The sequence below is a fragment of the Otolemur garnettii genome, unplaced genomic scaffold (genome assembly GCF_000181295.1).
Source record: "Otolemur garnettii isolate 467f Iridium unplaced genomic scaffold, OtoGar3 scaffold00094, whole genome shotgun sequence".
Taxonomy (NCBI): domain Eukaryota; kingdom Metazoa; phylum Chordata; class Mammalia; order Primates; family Galagidae; genus Otolemur; species Otolemur garnettii.
In genome coordinates this window covers 2,668,283-2,690,571 of record NW_003852489.1, presented here as the reverse complement: position 1 = coordinate 2,690,571, position 22,289 = coordinate 2,668,283, and the positions used below count along the sequence as shown (strand labels likewise).

Here is a 22,289-nt window from a genome sequence, read left to right as displayed (position 1 = left end):
TTGCAAATCTGAAACGCTATACTGATTAAGCAAATTACTTTCCCCTTCCACTATCTCCTTGGTAACCATGATTCTACTTTCTGTTTCTATGAATTTGAGTACTTTAGATACCTTGAGAAAGTAGAATCATACTGTATTTTTGTGGCTGGCTTTATTTCACTCAGCATATTTCTTCCCTTCCCCACCACGAGTCCACTCTCTTGCCCTGGGCAGTGTGCTGTCACGTCATAGCTCACAGCAACCTCAAACTCTTGGGTTCAAGAGTTCCTCTTGCCTCAGCCTCCCAAGTAGCTGAGACTGCAGGCGCCTGCCACAACACCCAGCTAGTTTTTCTGTTTTTAGTAGAGACAGAGTCTAGCTCTTGGTTAGGCTGAGCTTGAACTCCTGAGCTCAGGTGATCCTCCCACCTTGGCCTCCCAGAGAGCTTATTGTTTTCATCTATGTTGTAGCACGTGACAGGATTTCCTTCCTTTTTAGGACTGAATGATATTCAGTATGTATATATACTACATTTGGATCGTACGTATGTACATGTACTGTGTTTGTAGTATATACAATACATTTTGTTTATCCATTCCTCTTTTGATGGACATTTGGGTTGCTTCCTCCTCTTGACTATTGTGAATAGTGTTACTGTGAACTTAGGTGAATAAATATCTGTATTTTTGATTATTTTGTTTTAGAAATGGGATTTTCTAGAAATGGGGGTCTTACCATGTTGCTTAGGCTGCACTTGAACTCTAGGGCTCAAGCAGTCCTCCTGCCTTGGCCTTCCTAGTAGCTAGGATTACAAGTGTGTACCACAATGCCAGGCTCCAAATATCTCTTTGGGACCTCATTTCATTGGCATATTTACCAGTAGTGGATTTCTGGGTCAGATGGATATTATGTTTTTAATTTTGTGGGAACCTCCATACTGTTTTCTGTAGCGGTTGCACTATTTTACAATCCAAATTCTCCACATCCTCACCAAGACTTGTTATTTTCTATTTTTTTTTTATGGTGGTCACAAATGTGTGGTGATATCTCAGTGTGGTTCAAATTTGGATTTCCAGATTATTAGTGATGTTTAGCATCCTTTTGTTGTATGCTTGTTAGCTATTTGTATATTATCTTTGGGGAATTGTATATTCAGTTTCCTTACCCATTTTTAAATTGGGTTGTTTGGTTTTTTGGTTGTTCTAGGAGGTTTTTTGTTGTGGTGGTGGTTGGTTGTTTGTTTGTTGAGGCAGTCTTACTCTGTCACTGCCCTGGGTGGAGTGCTATGGCATCAGAGCTCACTGCAACCCCAAACTCCTGGGCTTAAGCAGTCCTCTTGCCTCAGCCTCCCGAGTAATTGAGACTACAGGTGCCGACTGCAATGTCTGGCTGGTTTTTCTATCTTTGGTAGAGACAGGGTCTAGCTCTTGCTCAGGGTGGTCTTAAATTCCTTAGCTCAAGCAATCTACCTACCCCATCCTCCCAAAGTGCTAGGATTACAGGCATGAGCCACCGTGCCCAAGTCTAGCAGTTTTTTTTTTTAAATAAATTCTGGATATTGGAAGATGACCCTAAATTCTTGAAAACTGTTGATGCTACCATCAGATATGATTCCTGGCAAGCCCATGTGTGTTGAGAGCTCATCAGACTGTCCTCTGGCCTGCTTTGCTGTTCATGACATGAGACAGACAGTTACTATGGGCGTCATCAAGGCAGTGGACAGGAAGGCTGCTGGAGCTGGCAAGGTCACCAAGTCTGCCCAGAAAGCTCAGAAGGCTAAATGAATATTACTTCTAATACCTGCCACCCCAGTTTTAATCAGTGGTGGAAGAAAGATCTTAGAACTATTTGTTTCAATTGGCCATTTAAGTTTAATAGTAAAAGATTGATTAATGATAACAATGCATCGTAAAACCTTTAGAACTGAAAGAGTGTTTTGTGGACCATTCATTTCTTTTAGTGTAGTAGTTTTAAGTTATTAGTTTTTAAAATCAGTACTTTTTAATGGAAACAACTTGACCAGAAATCTGTCACAAAATTTTGAGACCTGTTAAAACTAAGTTTAATGAGAAAAAATAAATAAATAAATTCTGGATATTAATCCGCTTGTCAGATAATATTTGGAAATATTTTCTGTCATTTTGTAGGTTCCCTTTGAGCACTACTGATTGTATTCTTTGATGCACAAACATTTTTAAGTTTGACATAGACCTATTTGTCATTTTTTCTTTTTTGCCTGTGCCTTTAGTGTCATATCCCATAAATCATTGCCATGTCCAATGTTACAAAGTTATTCCTTTGTGTTTTCTTCTAGGATTGTTACAGTTTTAAGTCTTACATTTAGGTTAATCTATTTTGAGTTAGTTTTTGTATATGGCATAAGACTTTCATATATTGGCATTTGAGATTTCTCCATAGAAAATGGGTAGTACACACTGATTGATCTGCATTAACTTGTTGACTAACCAAGTCTTGTCAACAAAGATGCCAATAAATTTTTTAATGCTCCATTTTAAAAATGGAAGAAAGCCAATGAACAAACAGAAGAAAGAAACCTAGAGGAAACAGAGACATGCTGTGAGAAAACAAACAACTTCAAAAGCAGCCCATCCATTTAGTATCCCCAGAGAGATTATGAGAAGATATTGTATCCATATAAAAGAACAGGAAGTTCCAAAAAAGGGAACAATTGTAGAATAAGAAAGAGCTGTTAGAAGTTGCAGCTTTCATAGTCAAAATTTAAACAATGAAATAAAATGATGCAAAGTTTAAACTGAGGAACATTCCAAAAAATAGAAATAAGGCAAATAAAAAGCAGAGGTTTAATACATATCATGGCCAATATTGGACTAAAGACAGAATAGGAAAGATGGTGGGATAGAGGTAAGAAATTTTTAAAAATAAAATTACCACTTCTGATAATGTTAGGCTTGGTATTAAGACCAGCTTTTACACTGAAGACAACTAAAAAAGCTGGACAAAATGTAAAAACGGTATTTTTAGAAAGCCTCAAAAGCCTTGTAAAGAAGTACTGGGTTGAGTGCCAAGTGAGAGTGGGAATCTAGAAAGGTCAAAACTCAGTACATGAGCTGCTTTTGTCTTTGTGGTATTTGTCATCTTTAAGAGGTGGCTGAGAGGCTGAACTGTGCCTTCTGGGTCAAGAGAGACAAGTCCAAGGTCAGGCTTGCCACAGATTGGGCTCTGCTGAACTAGCTCCCTTTTTATGGCTAGGACCTCAATAGGCTGCATCCCAAGAGTAAGGATGAACCAGAGGAACACTAACCCTTGCACAGATTGCAACCAGAAAAACCTCAATCTGTGAACTCAAAAGGAAGCATGGATAATAAAACATGTAAATAAGTTAAGAAAAAGACATAGGGATTCAGGGAGTAGGGAGGATCTTGAACAACACATCCCACCACCTTCGTCTAACTGACAGTGAGCACTACACCCAACAACTGCAGGATACACATTACTTTCAAGCACACATGGTTATGTCCTATATGATAGACCATACGCTGGTCCATAAAACAAGTCTTAATAAATTTAAAGGAGCAAAATCATACAAAGTGTATTCTCTGACCACAAAGAATTAAATTAAAAATCAGTAACAATAGAGTAACTAGGAAAATCTTAAATATCTGGAAATAAAGCAGCACACATCTAAATAATTCATGAATCAAAGATAATGTCATAAGCACAATTAGAATGTTTTTAAGTCAGTGACAGTAAAAATACAGCATCAGAGCTTGTGAGATGCAGCTAAAGCAGTGTTTACGGGGAAATGCATAGCTTTGAAAAGCTAATTTTAGAAAAGAAGAAAGAGACAAAATATGGAACCTGAAGTTCTACCTTAAATAACTAGAAAGAGAAGGGAAAAGTAAGCCCAAAGTAAATACAAGGGAGGAAATAATAAAGAGTAGAAATAAATGAAATAGAAACTGACAGTCAAGAAAATTAACAAGTACAATAGCTAGCTCTTTGAAAATAAGTAGTTGATAAAAACTGAATTGCTCCCCTCCCCCCAAAATACATCCTCCTAAGGACCACTTTAGATGAGGCGGTGAAGGAACGTGAACAAGGAAGAGCCTACTTGGTGATAGAGGACAACAGAAAGTTATTCTCCAGCCTCTACAGAAAACCTCTGCAGTTTCTGTCCCATAGGATTTGATAAATTTTACTATTGTGTGTTTCCTGTTTTTCTCTTCTTTGAGTGAAAATTTTATTATTAATTTTCCTTTTCTATTCTAATGCTCTAATTTGGATATGTATGAGTAAAAGGAGGATGGATAACTTGTTTGTTTTTTTTTTATAAGACATTAGAAAAAGAGGACCCATCTAATAGAATAGAATTTCATAATACTCAGAGATCCTGACTTTAAGTAGAGAACTGTAATTGTATGGGTCTTTGGAACTGTCTCAGGGAGAATGTGAGCATGTTCTATGTATACTAGGATGAGGGTCCCCTGATATTTGGATAGTCAAAGCTGTGGATTTGGCAGAATTTTTCCCTTAAAAGTCATTCACTTCTCCTTAGCCAGGTACATGGTCATTTAGGTAAAGTTTTTTTTCCCCCAAACTACTCTGCAATAGATGTGCCTATGGGATCAAAGTCAAAAGGAATGTGGATGTGCATGATGCATACAGCTTCTCACCTTACTGCAGTGGTGTGAGGCTCTCCAGTAAAGGTTAAATACAGTGGTGAAAGTGGGCATCCTTGCTGGTTCCCAGTCTCCAGGGTATACAGCTTTATCTTTCACTATTAACTGTCATCTTCACTGTACATATTTTAGAGATACCCTTTTTTTCAGTTTGAGGATTTTCTGTTATTCCTAGTTTGTAGAGTTTTTATTATGAATGAATACTGAATTTTGTCCAGTGCTTTTTCTGCCTCTATTGAAATGACCATAGTGTTTCTCCTTTATTCTCAATAATGTGGTGAATAACCTTGTTTAGCATTTGAAAAGTAGTCAACTCTTGAATTCCTGAGACAAACTCCATTTGGTTGTAGTGTATTTACAATACTTAAAAAAATATTGTTGGAGTCTGTTACTTATATTTTGTTAATGATTTTTGTACCTGTATCCATAAGAATTAGAATTTTTTTCTTTTGGGGACAGTTTTTTAATACCAAATTCAATTTCTTTAATAGATGTGGGACTTTTCATATTCTCTGTTCTTGTTTAACTTATAAGAACTTGTATTTTCATGGACAAAAATTATCGATAATACTCCATTATTGTTCTTTTAATATCCGTAAATTTCAAGATGATAACCCCTTTTTCATGCTTAATAGTTAATGATTTGTGTTCTCTTTTTCCTTAACCAGTCTGTCTAGAGCAGTGGTTCTCAACCTTCCTAATGCCACAACCCTTTAATACAGTTCCTCATGTGGTGATCCTTGGGGGGATCTGTATTAAAGGGTCGCGGCATTAGGAAGGTTGAGAAGCACTGCCCTGGAAGCTTGTCAGTTCTGTTTTTGTTGTCCACTTCCTGCAGACTTAGATCTAAAGGGTATGGAGATTACTTTAGGGGGTAAGTGAGCAATCACACATGTTAATAGACCAGGCTAATTGTTTCCCTGGCATTTTAGTTCTTTTTAAAAAAAATTGCTAGATTTCTGCCTTATCTGCATTTGATCATTCTAAATGTGAGTTACAGTAGCCAGAGATCTCATTTAGGTAGTAGTACTTGTTTGTTTGTTTGTTGAGACATAGTCTTGGTCTGTCACCCTGGCTAGAATGCATGGTATCATCCTAGCTCTCCTCAGCCATAAACTCCTGGGCCCAACCAGTGTTCCTGCCTCAGCCCCACATAGCTGGGACTACAGATGTGCACCACAACCCAGAGCTGATTTTTCTATTTTGGTAGAGAGGGAGTCTCCCTCTTGCTCAGACTGGTCTCGGACTTCTGAGCTCGAGTGGTGCTCCCACCTTAGCCTCCCAGAGTGCCAGGATTACCGTCATGAGCCTCCATGCTTGGCTTGATATAGGTAGTTTTTTTTTTTTTTCAGAGACAGAGTCTCACTTTATCACCCTCGGTAGAGTGCTGTGGCATCACAGCTCACAGCAACCTCCAACTCCTGGGCTTAGGCAATTCTCTTGCCTCAGTCTCCTATAGCTGGGACTACAGGCACCCACCACAGTGCCTGGCTATTTTTTGTTACAGTTTGGCTGGGGCTGGGTTCGAACCTGCCACCCTGGGTATATGGGGCTGGCGCCCTACCCACTGAGCCACAGGCGCTGCCCATTTAGGTAGTGTTTAAGTCTGAAAAGTTTCATATTTGATTTACTGTCTATACTTTGTTCATCCCCTCTTTTCAACACAGTCGTACCAATGCCGAGATCACCTGAAAGAGTGGGTTTGCTTGGGAAGATAACGCCTTGATCTTATCCTTGTGCCATGTCTGTCAGAGAGTCCTTTTTTTAATTTGTTTTTTGAGACAGAGTCTCACTCTGTTATCCAGGCTAGAGTGCCATGGCTTTAGCCGAGGTCACTGCAACTCCAAATGCTTGGGTTCAAGTGATTCACCTGTCTCAGCCTCCTGAGTAGATGGGACTACAAGTACCTGCCATGATGCCTGGCTAATTTTTAGTGGAGACATGGTCTTTCTCTTGCTCAGGCTGGTCTTTTTTGTCTGTTTCTTTGGTTTGTTTGTATTTTTAAAGCAGAGCCTCACTCTGTTGCCCAGGAACAGAGTGGCATCATAGTTCACAGCAACCTCAGATTCCTAGGGTTAAGTGATCCTCTTGCCTCAGCCTACCAAGTAGCTAGAAGTACAGGTGCCTGCCATGACGCCTGGATAATTTTTCTAAAGAGATGGGTTGTTGCTCTTGCTCAGGCTAGTTTTAAACTCCTAAGCTCAAGCAGTCCACTCACCTTGGCCTTCCAGAGTGCTAGGATCACAGACGTGAGCCACCATGCCCCAGCCTGTCAGAGAATCTTAAAAGAGATGCTTGAGAAAAGTTTGAGGCCCTCTTTAAAGGTACATCTTACTACTAATTCAAGTTGGGGTATTGAAGTTGGATGTATGACCCAAATTATTGAACCTAGTCAATAGATTGTCAACCCCAAATAGAGCAATATTCCCTTCCTTCTCTGCAGGTACCTCTAGCCTGGGCTCATCTTTTTTTAGGGCTTTGCTGAATGTGTAAAGAAACAGTTAACATATTGTGAATTTTGTGAACATTTTCCCCTGTAGTTGTATGATTATGTGACCTGGCTTGCAGAGTATCATAGGTAATGATTTTATCAAATATTTTGGGATGGATAACAAAGATCACCAACATTCTAGCCTGCTGTATCCTAACCACCTGCAGCCTGACTGCTATATATCATGTGTTGTTTAACAACAGGGATATAAAGCCGAGTGTGGTGACTCATACCTCTAATCCTTGTACTCTGGGAGTCCACAGTGGGTGGATTGCCTGAGCTCAGGAGTTCAAGAGCAGCCAAATCCTATCTCTACTAAAAATAGAAAAGCTAGGGTGGTGCCTGTGGCTTAAAGGAGTAGGGCGCCAGCCCCATAATGCTGGAGGTGGCAGGTTCAAACCCATCCCTAGCCAAAAACTGCAAAAAAAAGAAAGAAAGAAAGAAAGAAAAACTACCCTACCCGGGTGTTGTGGTGGGCACCTGTAGTCCCAGCTCCTCAGTCCCCAAGGCTGAGGTAAGAGGATTGCTTAAGCCTAAGAGTTGGAGGTTGCTGTGAGCTATGATGCCATGGCACTCTACCCAGGGCAACAGAGTGAGACTTTGTCTCAAAAAACAAACAAACAAAAAATCCCAAAACAACAACAGGGATATATTCTAAGAAATGTGTCATTAGATGATTTCGTCATTGTGTGAACATCATCGCATGTACTTACACAAACCTAGGTGGTGTAACTGCTGTGCATCTAGACTGTTCAGTGTAGCCTACAGCTCCTGGGCTACAAACCTGCATAGCATGTTACTGTACTGAATACTGTAGCCAACTGTAACACAATGGTAAGTGTGTATCTAAACATAACTAAGCATAGAAATGGTACAGTAAAAATACAGTATTATAAACTTATGGGATTGACATCATATATGCAGTCTGTCATTGACCAAATGTGGTTATGCAGCTCATGACTATGATACCATGATGTAAAGAATGAGAATATTAGGAGACAGCTTGAAGTCTCTGTCACATGAATGGAGAGAAAATATTTACAAGACAAAATATAGAGCACTATATTAAAACACAAAAAATCTCCTACAGATCAATAAGAAAACAGCAACCCAATAAAAATAAGATATTGTGTGCAATTCAGAGTAAGAAATACAAGTGATCAATAAGTATATAAAAAGGGGTTGTGTTCAACCCTCCCAGAAATGCAAATTAAATCAACCAGACATTTTTGCCAGTCTGATTGGCAAAACTTTAATAGCATCAAGATTTGATAAAAGTATGGGGAAAAAGAACCTCCTCTACACTGTAATTGAAATGCAAATTTGTATAGCTTTTTGAAGGACAGTTTGGCATTATCTATAAATAACTAAAATGCTCATGTTCTTTGACTCAGGAACACTGCTCCTGAGAGTCTCTCCTGTAGAAATATGTATATTCCCAAAGGTACTCAAAAGAAGTTCATTACAGCATTACTTATAATAGCAAAAGTTTGGAAAAAGCATAAATGCCTGGCAATGGGGAAGTAGATAAATTATGAGAAATTCATGTAGTAAAATGCTATGAACTATTTAAGAAAATAAAGTAGCTTGATACGTTGTAACCCAAAGAGATAATGTATTAAGTGAATGGGCAAATCACAGCATAATGTATGTAGTCCTCTTTTTCTGGAAAGAAAAAAAAAAGCATATTCTGTAAATTTATAGAAGGAAGTCTGGAAGTCTGTAATAAATGGATAAATTTAACATTGGTTACCCTGAGAAGATAGCATTTGAGGGTACAGGGGCATTTTTTGTGTATGCATATACATTAATGGTGGTTATAATATGAAATTTTTACCCCCTTTGTATTTTCCTATATTTTTAAAATTAAAAAATAAAGAATTAGTTTAATACTTTAAAGTGTTCCTGCAGCATGAATATAAAAAGGCTCAAAATAATAGGAATGAGCAATTTACAGGATGTTTTTAAAAAATACTTAATGTATCAGATGTTAAGCTGACTTTGAGTTTTAAATATGAATGATTCAAGCCAAACGTATCCTACACCAGAAATGCCTTTCCAAGATTTCTGAGAATTGTGAGGGCTCACACTGACTTTTATTTTTGAGTTTCTGCTTTTGCTTAATTCCAGGCTTGTCCATATCTCACTTCCCAGAGTCGTTGTCATTGGTTGGTCCCATGAGATACCAGATGCGGAATTAGGCCCCCTTTCTTCGATTCTTTCCCTTCCTTAAGCATTTACACTAGGCATTTGTATGTGTAGCATACTTTTTTGAAGATTTGGTAAGGGAGGAAGTGTTTTTATTTCGAATCCTGCAAATAATTTTACATGGAATGTTAGTCACCCCAGGCCTGCAGTTGCTGTACCACTCTGTCACCTCTCCTTGTCTCGAGTTGGTGTGGCCTTCTGCCAGGATGCGTTCTTTCCATGTACTAACACCGTACCTTTTCTTCTCTGGTCTCTTTTTCTGCTCTTTCCTCAGGCCCTCAATTCCTATATCATATTTAAGTAGAAAAGGCTAGGTATCACTTTTATTTTCTGATGTCCTTGAAGCCTCATCTTCCCCAGCCAAAACAGCCTATCAAGATGTATTCCTCAACAAAGATAGTCACTTCCCTGTCCCAGGAACTCCCAGAGTTTGCAGAGGAACTCTGGTGTCTGCTGTTAAAATAATAATTTCTTCTCTTTCATTGCATATTATAGTTATAAATGTAGCTGATAATTATTAATTCTTCCCGTTGTTTTTTTCTTCCTAAGTAAAGCCTTATCCTTTGGTAAGTAGTGTCAATTGATGAGTCTTAATTGACCTTGGCTTCCAGCTGTGAAACATAAGAGTTGTGAAGTATTGATATCATGATGACACTTAATCACACTTTCATTTTCTTAGGGACAGGGAGAAAATGACTTATGATTAATCTAGAACCTAATTTTTTTTTTATTAAATCATAGTTGTGTACATTAATGCAATCATGGGGTACAATGTGCTAGTTTTACACACAATCTGAAATGCTTTCATCAAACTGGTAGAACCTAATTCTTCTAAAAAAGTTAGTTTTATAATTAAAGTGTAAGCAGAAATACAATTCATGAAGTTGCCAATTATTATTCTATAATAGAACTTAACCTAACAGGTGGTCTATGAAGCTTGGATATATATATACACACACACACATCTATCTATCTATCTATCTATCTATCTATCTATAGATGAGCCCCAATAAATATAAAGTGACCTTAACCACGTTAGTGTGTAAGATTTACGTACTGCCTGTTAGAGGCAGTATAACATAGTGGATAGGAAGCCTTTGGTGTTAGAAAAGACTAAATTAAACTCTGTATTATGTTCTTTACTGTGACCTTGAACATGTAATGATATATACCATAAAACTGGCTTAGTATGGTGCCTGATTACAGAGTAGTCATTCACAGTAAAAATAGAATGTTAGCAATAATTGCTATTATTTTTATAATATTTAATATTCTCCTGTTTATTACTATGAATTTTTCAGTCTCACTTTAAATTCACATGTACTCTTAGTGTGCATCCTATAATCCTATAACATTTCCTAGTCAGCATAATCCCTATTCTTTAAAACCATTCTATCAGGCTGCAGGTTGGACACCCCTGGGACTAGTGCTCCATTTTTTTTCCTGCTCTTCTTAGAGAGAAGCTCCTTGAAAACATACCCTTACTTCAACTGCTTCAAACAGGATTGACTTTATTCCTTCTGCTTAAGGGAAACTGCTCTTGTCAAAGTTTCCAGTGACTGCTAAGTTGCCAAACTGAGTGGCAACTTGGTAGTTCTCAGTCTCCGTTTTACTCTACCTCAGTAATATTGAATAGATTTCTTCAGCCTTCCTGAAATACTTTCTTCTGGCTTCTAGAACATTGCCATTCCTGATTTTCCTTCAATATCACTGGCCAGTTTACTGAATCCGCTTTTACTTTTCTTCCCTGACTTCTAAATATCGCTGAGCCCCAGGGCTCAGTTTTTGGACCTCTTTTCTTTTATCCTATTCCGTTCATAAATAATCTCACCCAGTCTCATTGCTTTTATTATTACCTTTATAGCGATGTCACCTAAAGCTGTATCTTAAGTCTCAATCTTCTCTGAACTTAAGGCATGTATGCCCTGTTGACTATACTACATCTCTGAATGACAAATAAGTACCTGAAACTTTGCATATTCTACTCTTCCCCCAGTTTTACTCATACACTTACAAATAAATAGTACTTCTAGTCACTAGTCAGACAGAAATCTTGTATCTCCCTTGACTCCCTTTTCTTACACATCTAGTCCATCAGCAGGTCGTAGCTCTCTGTAGGTCCAGATCCAAAATGTGACCGCTTCTCACCATCTTTCCAAGTGATCCCCACAGTCCAGGCCACTGCTTTCTCTTGTCTAGACGACTGCAGTAGCTTCTTCATTGGTCTTCCTGCTTCCACTACTGGCCTCTACAGTTCTTTGTACACATAGCAACCAGAGTGACCCTCTCAAATCAGTCATTATTTTCCTATTTAAATTTCTTAAATAGTTTTCTGTAAGTTTAGAATGACTTGCCATAGATGTAGAATGATTTGCTGCCTGGAAGTGGTTCTGACTTCATCTCCTGCCACCTTCCATCTCCCTCATCTATCCAGACACAGAAGCCTCTTCACTGTTCTTTGAGTGCACCAAGCACATTCCTGCCTTCACACTTGTTCTTCTCTGTAATGTCCTGAAACGTTCTCCCAGTTATTCACTTGGCGTGTTCCTTCATGTCATTCAGTTTTCTGCTCAAATGCCAATTAATCTTAGAAACATTCCTGACCGTGTTATCTAAAATAGCACCCGTTCCCCAGTGCTCCCCTCCTTCAGTCTCTCTTCTTTATTCTCTGTTTTTCTTCTAATAGTGCTTATCATTCTTGCTATTTTCTCTAATTCTCCTTCCCCTTCTAGAAAGTTAGTTCACAAAGTAAGGACTTTGAACATTACCTGTGGCACTCAGGTTTGTTGAATAAATAAGTAAATTAGTTTTTTCTCTGTCATATATCCTCTTATCTTACTAATGTAGTTTTTAAAAAACCTTGGAAAAAAGTAATATTTTAAAAATTTGTAGTAAATACACATAAAATTTGCCATGTTAATCATTTTTAAGTATACAGTTCAGGGGCATTCACATTGTTCTGCTACCATCATCACCGTCTATCTCCAGAATTCTTTTCATTTTGTAACTCTGAAACTCTGTACTCATTAAACGATAATTCTTCATTCCCTTTACCTTCTAACCCCGGGCAACCACCATTCCCCTTTCTGTATCGGTGTCTACTTTCTCTCTCTATGAGCAGCCACTAAAAGGTAAGGTTTGAGTGTCTGGAGAGTGAAACCACCCCACAGGTTTCTTTTTAGCAAGTTCTTCTTGAACAACTTCCCTGAACTTGGTATTGTGTTAGGTGGCATCATCATACCTCACTACAACCTCAAACACACAGTTCAGCTAAATGTTTTCACAGGAGTTGAGCTGTGTTAGTCAACGTGTGGGAATATCATGGAGGCAATCAGCTTTCAAAAAGTAGGGACTCCTTTTTGTTGTTGTTGTTGTAGTTGTAGTTGTCATTGTTGTTTGGCAGGCCTGGGCTGGGTTCAAACCTGCCAGCTCCGGTGTATGTGGCTGGTGCCCTAGCCACTGAGCTACAGGCACGGAGCCTGATTACTTAATTTTAACATTGCTTTTCTGAAGGAATTACCTATTCATAATCTCACAACCTACCCACCTATCCTTACAGCATGGAAGAAATGAATTTTTGTGTATGTTTATTTTCACTTTGATCCCTTTGACATTTTCCCTTTTTCACTTATGATGAAAGGCATTTAAAATAAAAAGGGGGCTGGCCACACACTGAACAGAAGAGAAACTATAAATTTTACTGGTCTCTTTGGGTTAACAAATGGGCTGCACCAGAGTGCTTTAGAGTCATAAGAATGCCCTAAAACTGACAATCTGATGAGACGATATAATTCTAGAGCCATTTATACAGGTGAGACATAGACAATTTATTGTTCTTGTTTGAAGACTTATCTATAGAACTCTATGGAGAGGCTAAGAGTGAATGAACAATCCTTTCTTTCTAGATCTTCATCTGCTGGTGGACGTGGCCTGCAAGCAGGAGCACTTTCCAAAGGAGGAAGAATTAAAAGAGTGAGGAATGGATGACAAATGTGACATTGTGCACTAGCTGTAGCTGGAGGCAGACTAGCCTTGCACATGACACACTGTTGGGATTTTTTCGGTTCTGTTAAGGAAAAAAAAGTATTTTTTGTTTTGTTAATTGAGAATTTTGTTAATGGAGAATTGGGAATTTGGTATTTACTACAGCTGTTCAGTTCAGATTATTTGCCTTGACAAACTACTCAACATCTAGCAGCCATGTTTTTTTGCTGCCCAGATCCCTTTCAAATGAAAAGTCCTGGCCTTCTGTTACAGTCAAGAAGCATCTAAAAACTGCTGCCTCTGTGGTAATGGAGAATAATCCGCGTGTGTGCTGATTCCACGTCTTGCCACTCTCAAACTGCAGTCAGCACAGCTACGGTTGGGAGTTCAGTTTCTCTGTTTCAAGTCACAGTGTGATCCTTTTAGACAAGATTGTGTGAGAAACAAAGACGTGAGGTCACCAAGATCACAGGTCTAAATGGGTCAGGAATTCCAGGGAAGAAACTCTGGGAAAGAGTTAATTTTCCAAGTGATTAACCAGGAAATCTCTCTTACTTCCTAACCCAGCATCTGTTTCAAGAGCAAGGCATCGGGACTTGGACCATCCATTACACTTAACAACCCCTGATTCTTTTATATTAATGGGAGCATTCTTCTACTTTCCTACCTTTCTTTAATTTTAATGATACATTATCATAAATAGTAAGAAGGTTTTGTTAATATATCAGTTATTTAAAAGTCTTCTAAAGAAAAGTATTTAACTTGTTTAGTATATGTATAAATGCTGATAGATTTAAAGGTTTTAAAGCTTTATATTTTTATTATTATCACAGGATAGAAGGATAAAGGATGCACATGTAATATTTTTACTTTGAAGAGGAATGTACAATGTGTGAAAAAAACATTAAGAGATTTAACATAGTGTTTTCTTATTTTATATTTTTACATTCAGTAAGTAGAAATCCTCAACTATATAAGGGATTGTGTGCAAATTTGGGGATAAACGATTGTCATTTAGCAGAAGCTTATGCCTCTGATATTTAGAATTTTGGATAGTGGGATAGATTGTAACATTTTTTTCTTATCCCTTCTATAGGCTTCTAAATTTGAGTAGTAGGATTGTGGGACTGTTTCTTAGGAGAGAAGGATGTCTTGGATATCCAGTTTCTGTGGCTGATCTCTTACTTACTCATCCAATGACAGCAAGAAACTTTCTGATTTAAAGTCTTTTAAGTTGACTAGAACTTTCTTATCAGATTCTGCTTCAGTTCTCCTAATAAGCACTGAAGAAACAAAAGGAAAGCCTAGCATGTGAAACTAATTAAAAAGAAAAGTCACTTAGTTATGTGACAGTATACTAGCTATTGTGGGGGTAGCAGTTCATTTCTTATATTGCATTGTGCCTTCCCAATGATGTTAAATCCTAGAAGTGTTGCAGAGATGTAGTTTTTTTTGGAAAAGGGTGAGGTCTGTATTGTCTGCAGTGACTCAGTTTAGATATTAAAGTAGGTTCTGAAAAGTGGCCCATCTGGTCCCTCTGATTAGACTAGTTGATGTCCATGTTATGGGCATTTATTCATCTTTACTAGCAAGGTTTAAAAGATGAACAGATTATCAGGACACCTACATCTTTTGGCCAGACTGTATAGTTTGACAGAGTATGTGAAGAGGAATCCCAATTTCCAAATGATGGAACTTTGCCTATTCTCTGTCAGGTTGAAGAACTGATATACTGTGTAGGTGGTATTACTTTAAATATGGCTTTAGTAGCTTCATATATGTTGAGATAATATCTTTTGAGGAACATGTGTCAAGCAGGAACCTTGGCATAGATTTAGTTTCAATGGTTTTAAGGCTTAATTAATGAAATGCCTTAATCAGCTTTCCAAACTTTTTTATATATGAATTCAACAGACCAAGGAGCTGGATCTCCTGCTGTATTCACCTGCCTGGTATCTATCGACTAAAGCTATCATTAGGACTTAGGAACAATGCCAAAAGGTATAATAAAATCTTCATGTGAATTAGCCAGTAGGGTCTGCATAACTAGTCAACTAACAAGGTTCCTGACTAGCACCTCAGTATTTCAGCACCTTAAGCACCAATAAATTTCAATCAGTCAAAAATAAAGTGAGTGTTCCAACTAGACTTGGTGTCTTGCTTGTTTTTACTGTTTGCTAGATGATGAATAGAAAACTCAATCGTTATGACGTTAATAGTAAAGATCAAAAGAGAATGTACTCTTTTTTTTAAAGAATCTGATTAAAAAAATTTTTTTTTCATTTGCACTTTGAACAGTGGTTTGAATTTTTAAAATGCCATCAAGGGTGAGGACAATTCTTAGATATTTTATAGAAACTTAGTTTTTTAGAAAAGAATGAATGATATTTAGTGAATTTAGTCAATCCAGAGGTGAAAGTGGATCTGAAGGATAATCTGCCTCATGTATAAGTGTAGGTAATAGATGTCATTTTGAGATGAGAATTTCAATATGATGATGATGGCATCTTTATGACATCTCTGGGGTGGTATTGTGGTTTATCAACCCTTGAGGGATAACTCTGAAATGTTGAAGGTGCAGAATAAATTCTTTTACAATTATGGTGACCTGAATAAACGTAGTATATCGGTGAACTAAACTACGTAGAGTTGTTGGTTCAATCCCAACTTTCTCAAGGTCCTCAGGTTCATGATACATATCATCATTCCCAGGTCTCAGAGTTTCCTCGAGAAGGCAACCATATTTGTAACTTTCTTCTTTCCTTCAGTAAGTGCGTGTATTAACTTTTAGATTTAGATCTCTTAATTCCTTTGCTGGCTTCAAGCAGGAATGAACAAGGCAGAGTCCATTTGTAGGTTATTTTTTGTTTGGTTTAACGTTAAGGATATTTTTGTGTATGTCAATGATATATAATACCCTGTATTTTGCATTATTCATGCTGTACAATTACATGGCACACATAGAGTAAAAACATAAACTGTAATGTTAAAAAAATTCTTTCCAGCAGAATGAGAGCTCTTTCTGTCCTTTGGGAAAGGAGCTGTTAAAAGGTCTATACTAAAAGTCTGGGCACAGTGGCTCATGCTTGTAATGCTAGCACTCTGGGGGGCTGAGGGATTGGATTGCTTGAGCTCAGGAGTTCGAGACCAGCCTGAGCAAGAGTGAGACCTGTCTCTAAAAATAGCTGTTCATTGTGGTGGGTGTCTATAGTCTCAGCTACTTGTGGAGGCTGAGGCAAGAGACACTTGAACCTAAGAGTTTGAGCTTGCTGTGAGCTGTGATGTCACAATACTCTTAACAAGGGTGACAAAGTGAGAGTCTGTTTCAAAAAAGAAAAAAAAGTCTATACTGTGGTCCCTCTCATCAGAGGGTTCCACATTTGTGAACTCAGTTAACCTCGAATTTAAAAAATTCACAAAGAAATACGGCACCTGTGGCTCAAAGGAGTAGGGTGCCAGCCCCACGTATCAGAGGTGGCAGGTTCAGACCCAGCTCTGGCCAAAAACTGCAAAAAAAAAAAAAAAATATATATATATGCAGAAAAAAATATTCCACCAAGTTCCAAAAAGCAAAGCTTGAGTACTTTATCGAATCCATGCAAGTTAGGTGATGTGTTAGGTATCGTCAATAATCTAGAGATGACTCAAAGTGTACAAAAGGATATGCATAGGTATATGCAAATTCTGTGCTATATTATATAAGGGACTTGAGCATCTGCAGATTTTGGCATTCTCAGGGGGAACCAGGAATTCGTGTCCTACAGATACCTGAGGGTTGACTGTACCTGGGTTACGTTTTTAAGGTCCAAACGAGAAAAATTGCTAAACTAATAGGAGTTTATCTCTGTTCTAGGTTAGTTATTAGATCAAAAATGCTATTCCTCTTCTCATAAACTTTATAAGGAAAAATATTTAGAGTAAATAGATAGCTCATACTTTTTACTCTCAGAGGCCTGTGTCATTTAATATTTACAACAAACCTACAAGGCAATTATTATCATTAACCTTTTACAGATGATTAGAGTTTCATTTTTATATGAGGTAAAAACGTGTAACATTTGCCATCATAACCATTTTTAAGAGTATGGTTGATTTAACAATATTCACATTTGTATAATTTTGAAAGTTTATGGAGCAGTTCAAAGTAAATCGGCCACAGTCAGATATAATTTGGTAAATCTAAAAATTCAGATGTTATAAATATATTAGAAACTTGCATTACTTCTAATGACAAAGTATAGTTCATGAATGTGGTAATTAGCCAAAATTACTTTTTTGCCCCATACACTAATGTTCTAGCCCTTTGTATTGATGACGGACTTACTTGCGATTTTACATTGAGGGCATAGCTTTGCTCCATAATATTATTTCACCTCCCAAGATGTGAAGAGAAAGTAACAATTGGATTCCAAACCTCTGATACCAACCTGATCTGAAAGCTCTGTGCAGAACAGAGTTTGAGACAGAACTACTGAATTTAAAGCAATAAGAGCTGAGGAAAAGCTATGCATAAAACGTACCGAGCCCTTCGCAGGCTAGCACACAAAAATAAAAGCCGCAGTAAATCAGTAAGTACTACAGCACGGTGTTACTTCATTGTGGCTTTGTGCCATTTGTAGACACTAAAGCCCGGAAAAAGCAGAAAGCCCCTTGAACTTTTATATTTGTAAAACCTTGGATCTGTTCTTTTATCTTATGGATTTCTTTTTTTTTTTTTCTGTTTATTTCCTCATACCATCATGTGTGCTCTGTTGGGTGCAGAATCTGCTTAGCTATGTTTGAGTGGCCCTGATTGACATGTGGTAGCTTGCTTACCCAGAGGAAGGTATTGAGGACTGAACTGGATGTAGTTTGGCTGTGGCTCAATAGAGGGAGTAGAGGAGCTGAGTGAGGGCAAGCGAAAGAACGTGTCTGGTTAAGTGAGTGTTGTGTGTGCGCACCAGGAGGAGGAGGGGCAGGCTGGGGGTGGTTGCCTCCAGCTGCTCCACCCTCACTTTGTCAGCAGGTAGAGAGCGTGATTGCAGTCCCAGGGGGGAGAGTCAGAGCTAGAACACCAATTACAAACCACAGGCTTCCTGCTCTAGGGAGTTGATCCAGAATTGTCTTTCTGGAAGGGAAGCACTCGAATCCTTCGGAACTTTCCAAGTCCATCCATGATTCAGAGACATTGCCTTCACCCTCTGGGTTTTCTGTGTTTCTGGTAGTGAATTGTTGCTGATGCATTTGCTACTTCTTTTCTCTTTCAAGATTTGATCGTTTTATATGCTGTTCGGAGAGGAAAAGAACCTTTGTTAGAAAGATTTCAGAAATAACTTTGGACCTTCTCTAAGTGATTTTAGAGTTCTTGGGGACAGTAGCTCTCATCCTGGAGTAAGTTTCTGCCTTTGACCTGCATGGATTATTTTTTCAGGCTGTGGAATTTCTCGGCACCTACCTGTAGTGTGGGGCACTTGGTTTGGTTGCAGAGTAAGAAGGTGGAAGAATGAGCTGTATTTGGTTAAGCAGTTGAAACCTTTTATGAGCAGGATCTGTAAAAGCATAATTGAATTTGTTTCACCCCCCGTGGATTCCAGTGGGCCCGACAGCGCAACAGGTTTGCAGATTTCTTTTGAAATTCTATTTTTCCCCTCCCTCTGCCTCAGCAAAAGAAAAAACAATCTGTATAACAGGTTCACCTTCAATTGCTTGGCTTTTCAACATTTATTATGAAGACTTTAAAAGATTCTAAACTTGACCTTGGAGCACAGCGGGTTTTGTGAGTGAAGTGCATTTATACTTATTTAAGAGTGCACATTTAAAATTTTTATTCTGTGTTTGTACAGAGACCCAAATTCTCCTATGTGTCTAGAAATAGCAGAGATCTGCTCTACTCAGGCTTATTTGTATTTTTTCAGGGTTTTCTATTTAGAGCCTGTGACTGGTCATCTCACTGCTCCCCCTGTCTTTTATTCTCCACCCCCTCAAGGAATTTGAAACGTGTTAGGAATAGTCCTTTGTTTTTCTTATGAATCTAAAAAAATTACCGATTATAAGATCTGGCTATTAAAACAGTTTCCAAAAGCATTTCATGGGAAATCAAAGTGCTTGGTATTCTCAAGCTGGAGAAAAAATCTGGAATTCCTAGGCAAGAAAGGAAAATGGAGATAGAAATAATGAATTTTAGCTGGGAAAAATAACTGGGACGTTAACTTTTTCAAGTATTTTAATTATGACAGTTGGAAAGATTATGATGCTCAGGATTATACTATAACATGTGAAGATATATAAATTAGCTCCTGATTTATAGGCAACTTTTGGTAGAACACAAAAAAATATAGTATGTCTTAAGTTCATGGAAAGTATGTAAATTCAGTGGGCCTAGAACTTTGGCTACATTGAAATACAGTCTAATGTGGAAACTTCTAAATACATGATGTAGCATCTTTGGACATCCCTCAAAGTGTGGTCTGAAATTTTTATTACATTCTTTCTTTTCCCCTGTTAAGAAAAATTCTCCTTGTGGTCTTTAGTCATTTACCATTAAGAAATTCTGTGGCTTGAAAAGGGTCATCTCTTCATTTTCTGAGCTGGAGTTGTTCACTCTCACCTTTGATGCATGGCCTTAGCTGTTTACTTTGCCTTGTTTTGTCCATGAACATTGGATTTAGTGCCTGGCAACTTGATGCATATGGAAGAGCAACACCAAGTGATCTGACCTAATAAAAATTCACGATGTGACTTTCAGTCTCAAGCAAAGTTGGAAATTCCAAAGAGAAGCGGTGATATCTTTACTAGTCAGAGCAAAGATGGGAGAAAATGACATACCGGCAGCAGAAGTGGGCTGAAAACCCCCTCTTCTCTGCCCAACCAGGAATGCCACCTGTTCTTGGAAATATACTTTAGAGAAAGAAAGGGCCAAAAGTACTACTTGCCTTTCTGAAACTGAAGCATAAATTCTCTTTTCTTCCATTTGTCTGGATCCAATAACCTGCATTTGGTACTAGCTGGTGGAAGCAGTATGTATGGCCAAAGTGCTTTGCTGCAGCTGGTAGCATGAGTGCTGGCCACCAGCTGCAGCTGGCTGCCCTCTGGCCCTGGCTGCTGATGGCTACCCTGCAGGCAGGCTTTGGACGCACGGGACTGGTACTGGCGGCAGCGGTGGAGTCTGAAAGATCAGCAGAGCAGAAAGCTATTATCAAAGTGATACCCTTGAAAATGGACCCCACAGGAAAACTGAATCTCACTTTGGAAGGTGTGTTTGCTGGTGTTGCTGAGATAACTCCAGCAGAAGGAAAATTAATGCAGGCAAGTATAACTTTATTATATTTCACATTCTATCAGTTTGAAATATGTCTTCTTTTGTCTCCCAAGTCAAATATCATACAAGGTTGTCTGCTGCTTAGCTTTTCGTTTGTTCCATCTTTTAAGGGTATTGCCTTAATTGGCAATCTAAAGCAAATTCTTATTTTATAATCCAGAATAAATATATATATAAATCATACATTTTAGAAGATTATATGCTTATTTTAACTGGTACTGCATAGCCTTTTTAGATACATATAATGAAACCCTCTTTCTTGATGATATATTTTGGGCACTAATTTTTGATGGATGACATATAGGGACTTGTATTTAATTGACCTGAAGATTGTACCTTCCATCCAGTTTAAATATGAAGTGAGCACTAAGAAGGCTGATTTTAGTGGTCAGATGCACCTGAAATTTTAGAATGCCCTTGGCATATACTTGATTACTGTGTTACTTTTAAAATTCAGTCAAGTTTGAATGCTATGGCTGGCGTATACCACGTGTGGCACATTATTGCTAAACCCAAAATGGAGAGGACTGGATTACAAAATGGACACAAGGTATAAGCCTGCCTCTTGCTCACTTTGGTCTTGTCCATACATAATTTTATCATTTTCAAAAATTTCAAAACATCTGTTTTGTTTTGTTTTTTTCCTACCCACTAAGGTTTTCAGTTGGTTTCTTAGGATTTCAGGCTGTGAATTTTGCCTGTAAGTCATTCATTTGTAGCCTATTCTTTATGAATTTATGAACTGACTGGGGCCAAAGCAATTTATAGACCAATTGCTCATTCCCCATGGTGAAGACAGAGCCTAGAGGGTGATACCTTTTTAATGTGCCTTCCACTGCCCAACTCCATGGAAATGTTTATTGGTACAAATTTACTGTATTAAAGGATACTTTTTGCTGTAGCTCCTGGGACCCAGGTTAAAATGTCCTCAAATATGATCTATCTCAGCATATATACTCAGATTTTTATTTTGTGATATGAACAGAGCCAAAGTGTTATGTTAAATTTAAATGTTTGTCTGCTTAGAGAAAGAAAGTAGGAAAATTATAGGACTTTTTTCCAAGTGTGAATTTTTTAATGTATGGTTTAATAATTCTTCATTATCACTTCTTAGGCAGTATTTTGAAGCCGGGATAAATAAAGTGGAAAAAGAAGTGGGTAAAGTGGAAGGCTCTACTGTTTGGAAAAATAAACAGAAAAGAAGAGTTTATCTGGGAAAATGGCCTAAGACTCTTTTGGATAAGAGTCAGTCATTTAGTTTGGACTCTTGAGATAGAATTAGGGATGCTTAAAAATTGAAATCATAAATCATTTTGAACATAGCCATTGGGAAGGAAACCTCCTTCCTGACCTTGCCTAGTTAGTACCCTGAAGCATGAGGTGTGCTTACCATTTTAATTTTTTACCATTAGTAATCTTATTATAGAAACATACTTTGACATACTATGTATGTGAGGTTCTGGGGAGCTATACTAAACTTTGTGCCTCATTAATGCCTTGTGATAACATGTTCAACAGGCTAATTATGTGCTGCATAAAACAATTTCCTCTTTTAAATTTGTTGTCTTTTATTATTATAAAGCTGTATATAAAGTTACTGTGCTTTCACATAGGAAAAGGTAAACAAGGGGTACCAGGTGGCATGTATTCTCTTGACTATGCATTATTT

The 22,289-nt window shown here is 37.9% G+C and overlaps 2 protein-coding genes and 1 long non-coding RNA gene across 4 annotated transcripts in view; all 3 read left to right on the top strand.

Annotated features, from left to right (window-relative positions):
• The window catches only part of LOC111727109, a 9,194-nt gene extending 7,358 nt beyond the window's left edge, over positions 1 to 1,836 (top strand). Inside the window, exon 3 of the long non-coding RNA XR_002774739.1 lies at positions 1,703 to 1,836. This is a non-coding gene — a long non-coding RNA (uncharacterized LOC111727109). The remainder of the gene's footprint in view (positions 1 to 1,702) is intronic.
• HSF5 (heat shock transcription factor 5) overlaps positions 1 to 13,745 on the top strand; it is a 48,446-nt gene extending 34,701 nt beyond the window's left edge. The window contains exon 7 of the mRNA XM_012808744.2: positions 13,245 to 13,745. Coding sequence (XP_012664198.1) covers positions 13,245 to 13,315 — 71 coding nt within the window. The 3' untranslated portion in view covers positions 13,316 to 13,745. The remainder of the gene's footprint in view (positions 1 to 13,244) is intronic.
• A 4,350-nt stretch (positions 13,746 to 18,095) lies between these two features.
• Positions 18,096 to 22,289, top strand: part of RNF43 (ring finger protein 43) — a 64,795-nt gene continuing 60,601 nt past the window's right edge. The window contains exons 1-2 of one of the 2 annotated variants that reach the window (XM_003795576.3): positions 18,096 to 18,916; positions 19,971 to 20,607. In XM_003795576.3, the coding sequence (XP_003795624.1) occupies positions 20,356 to 20,607 (252 nt within the window). In that variant the 5' untranslated portion in view covers positions 18,096 to 18,916; positions 19,971 to 20,355. Of the gene's footprint in view, positions 20,608 to 22,289 lie in introns of both variants that reach the window. The other variant, XM_023516618.1, reaches the window with a different exon arrangement.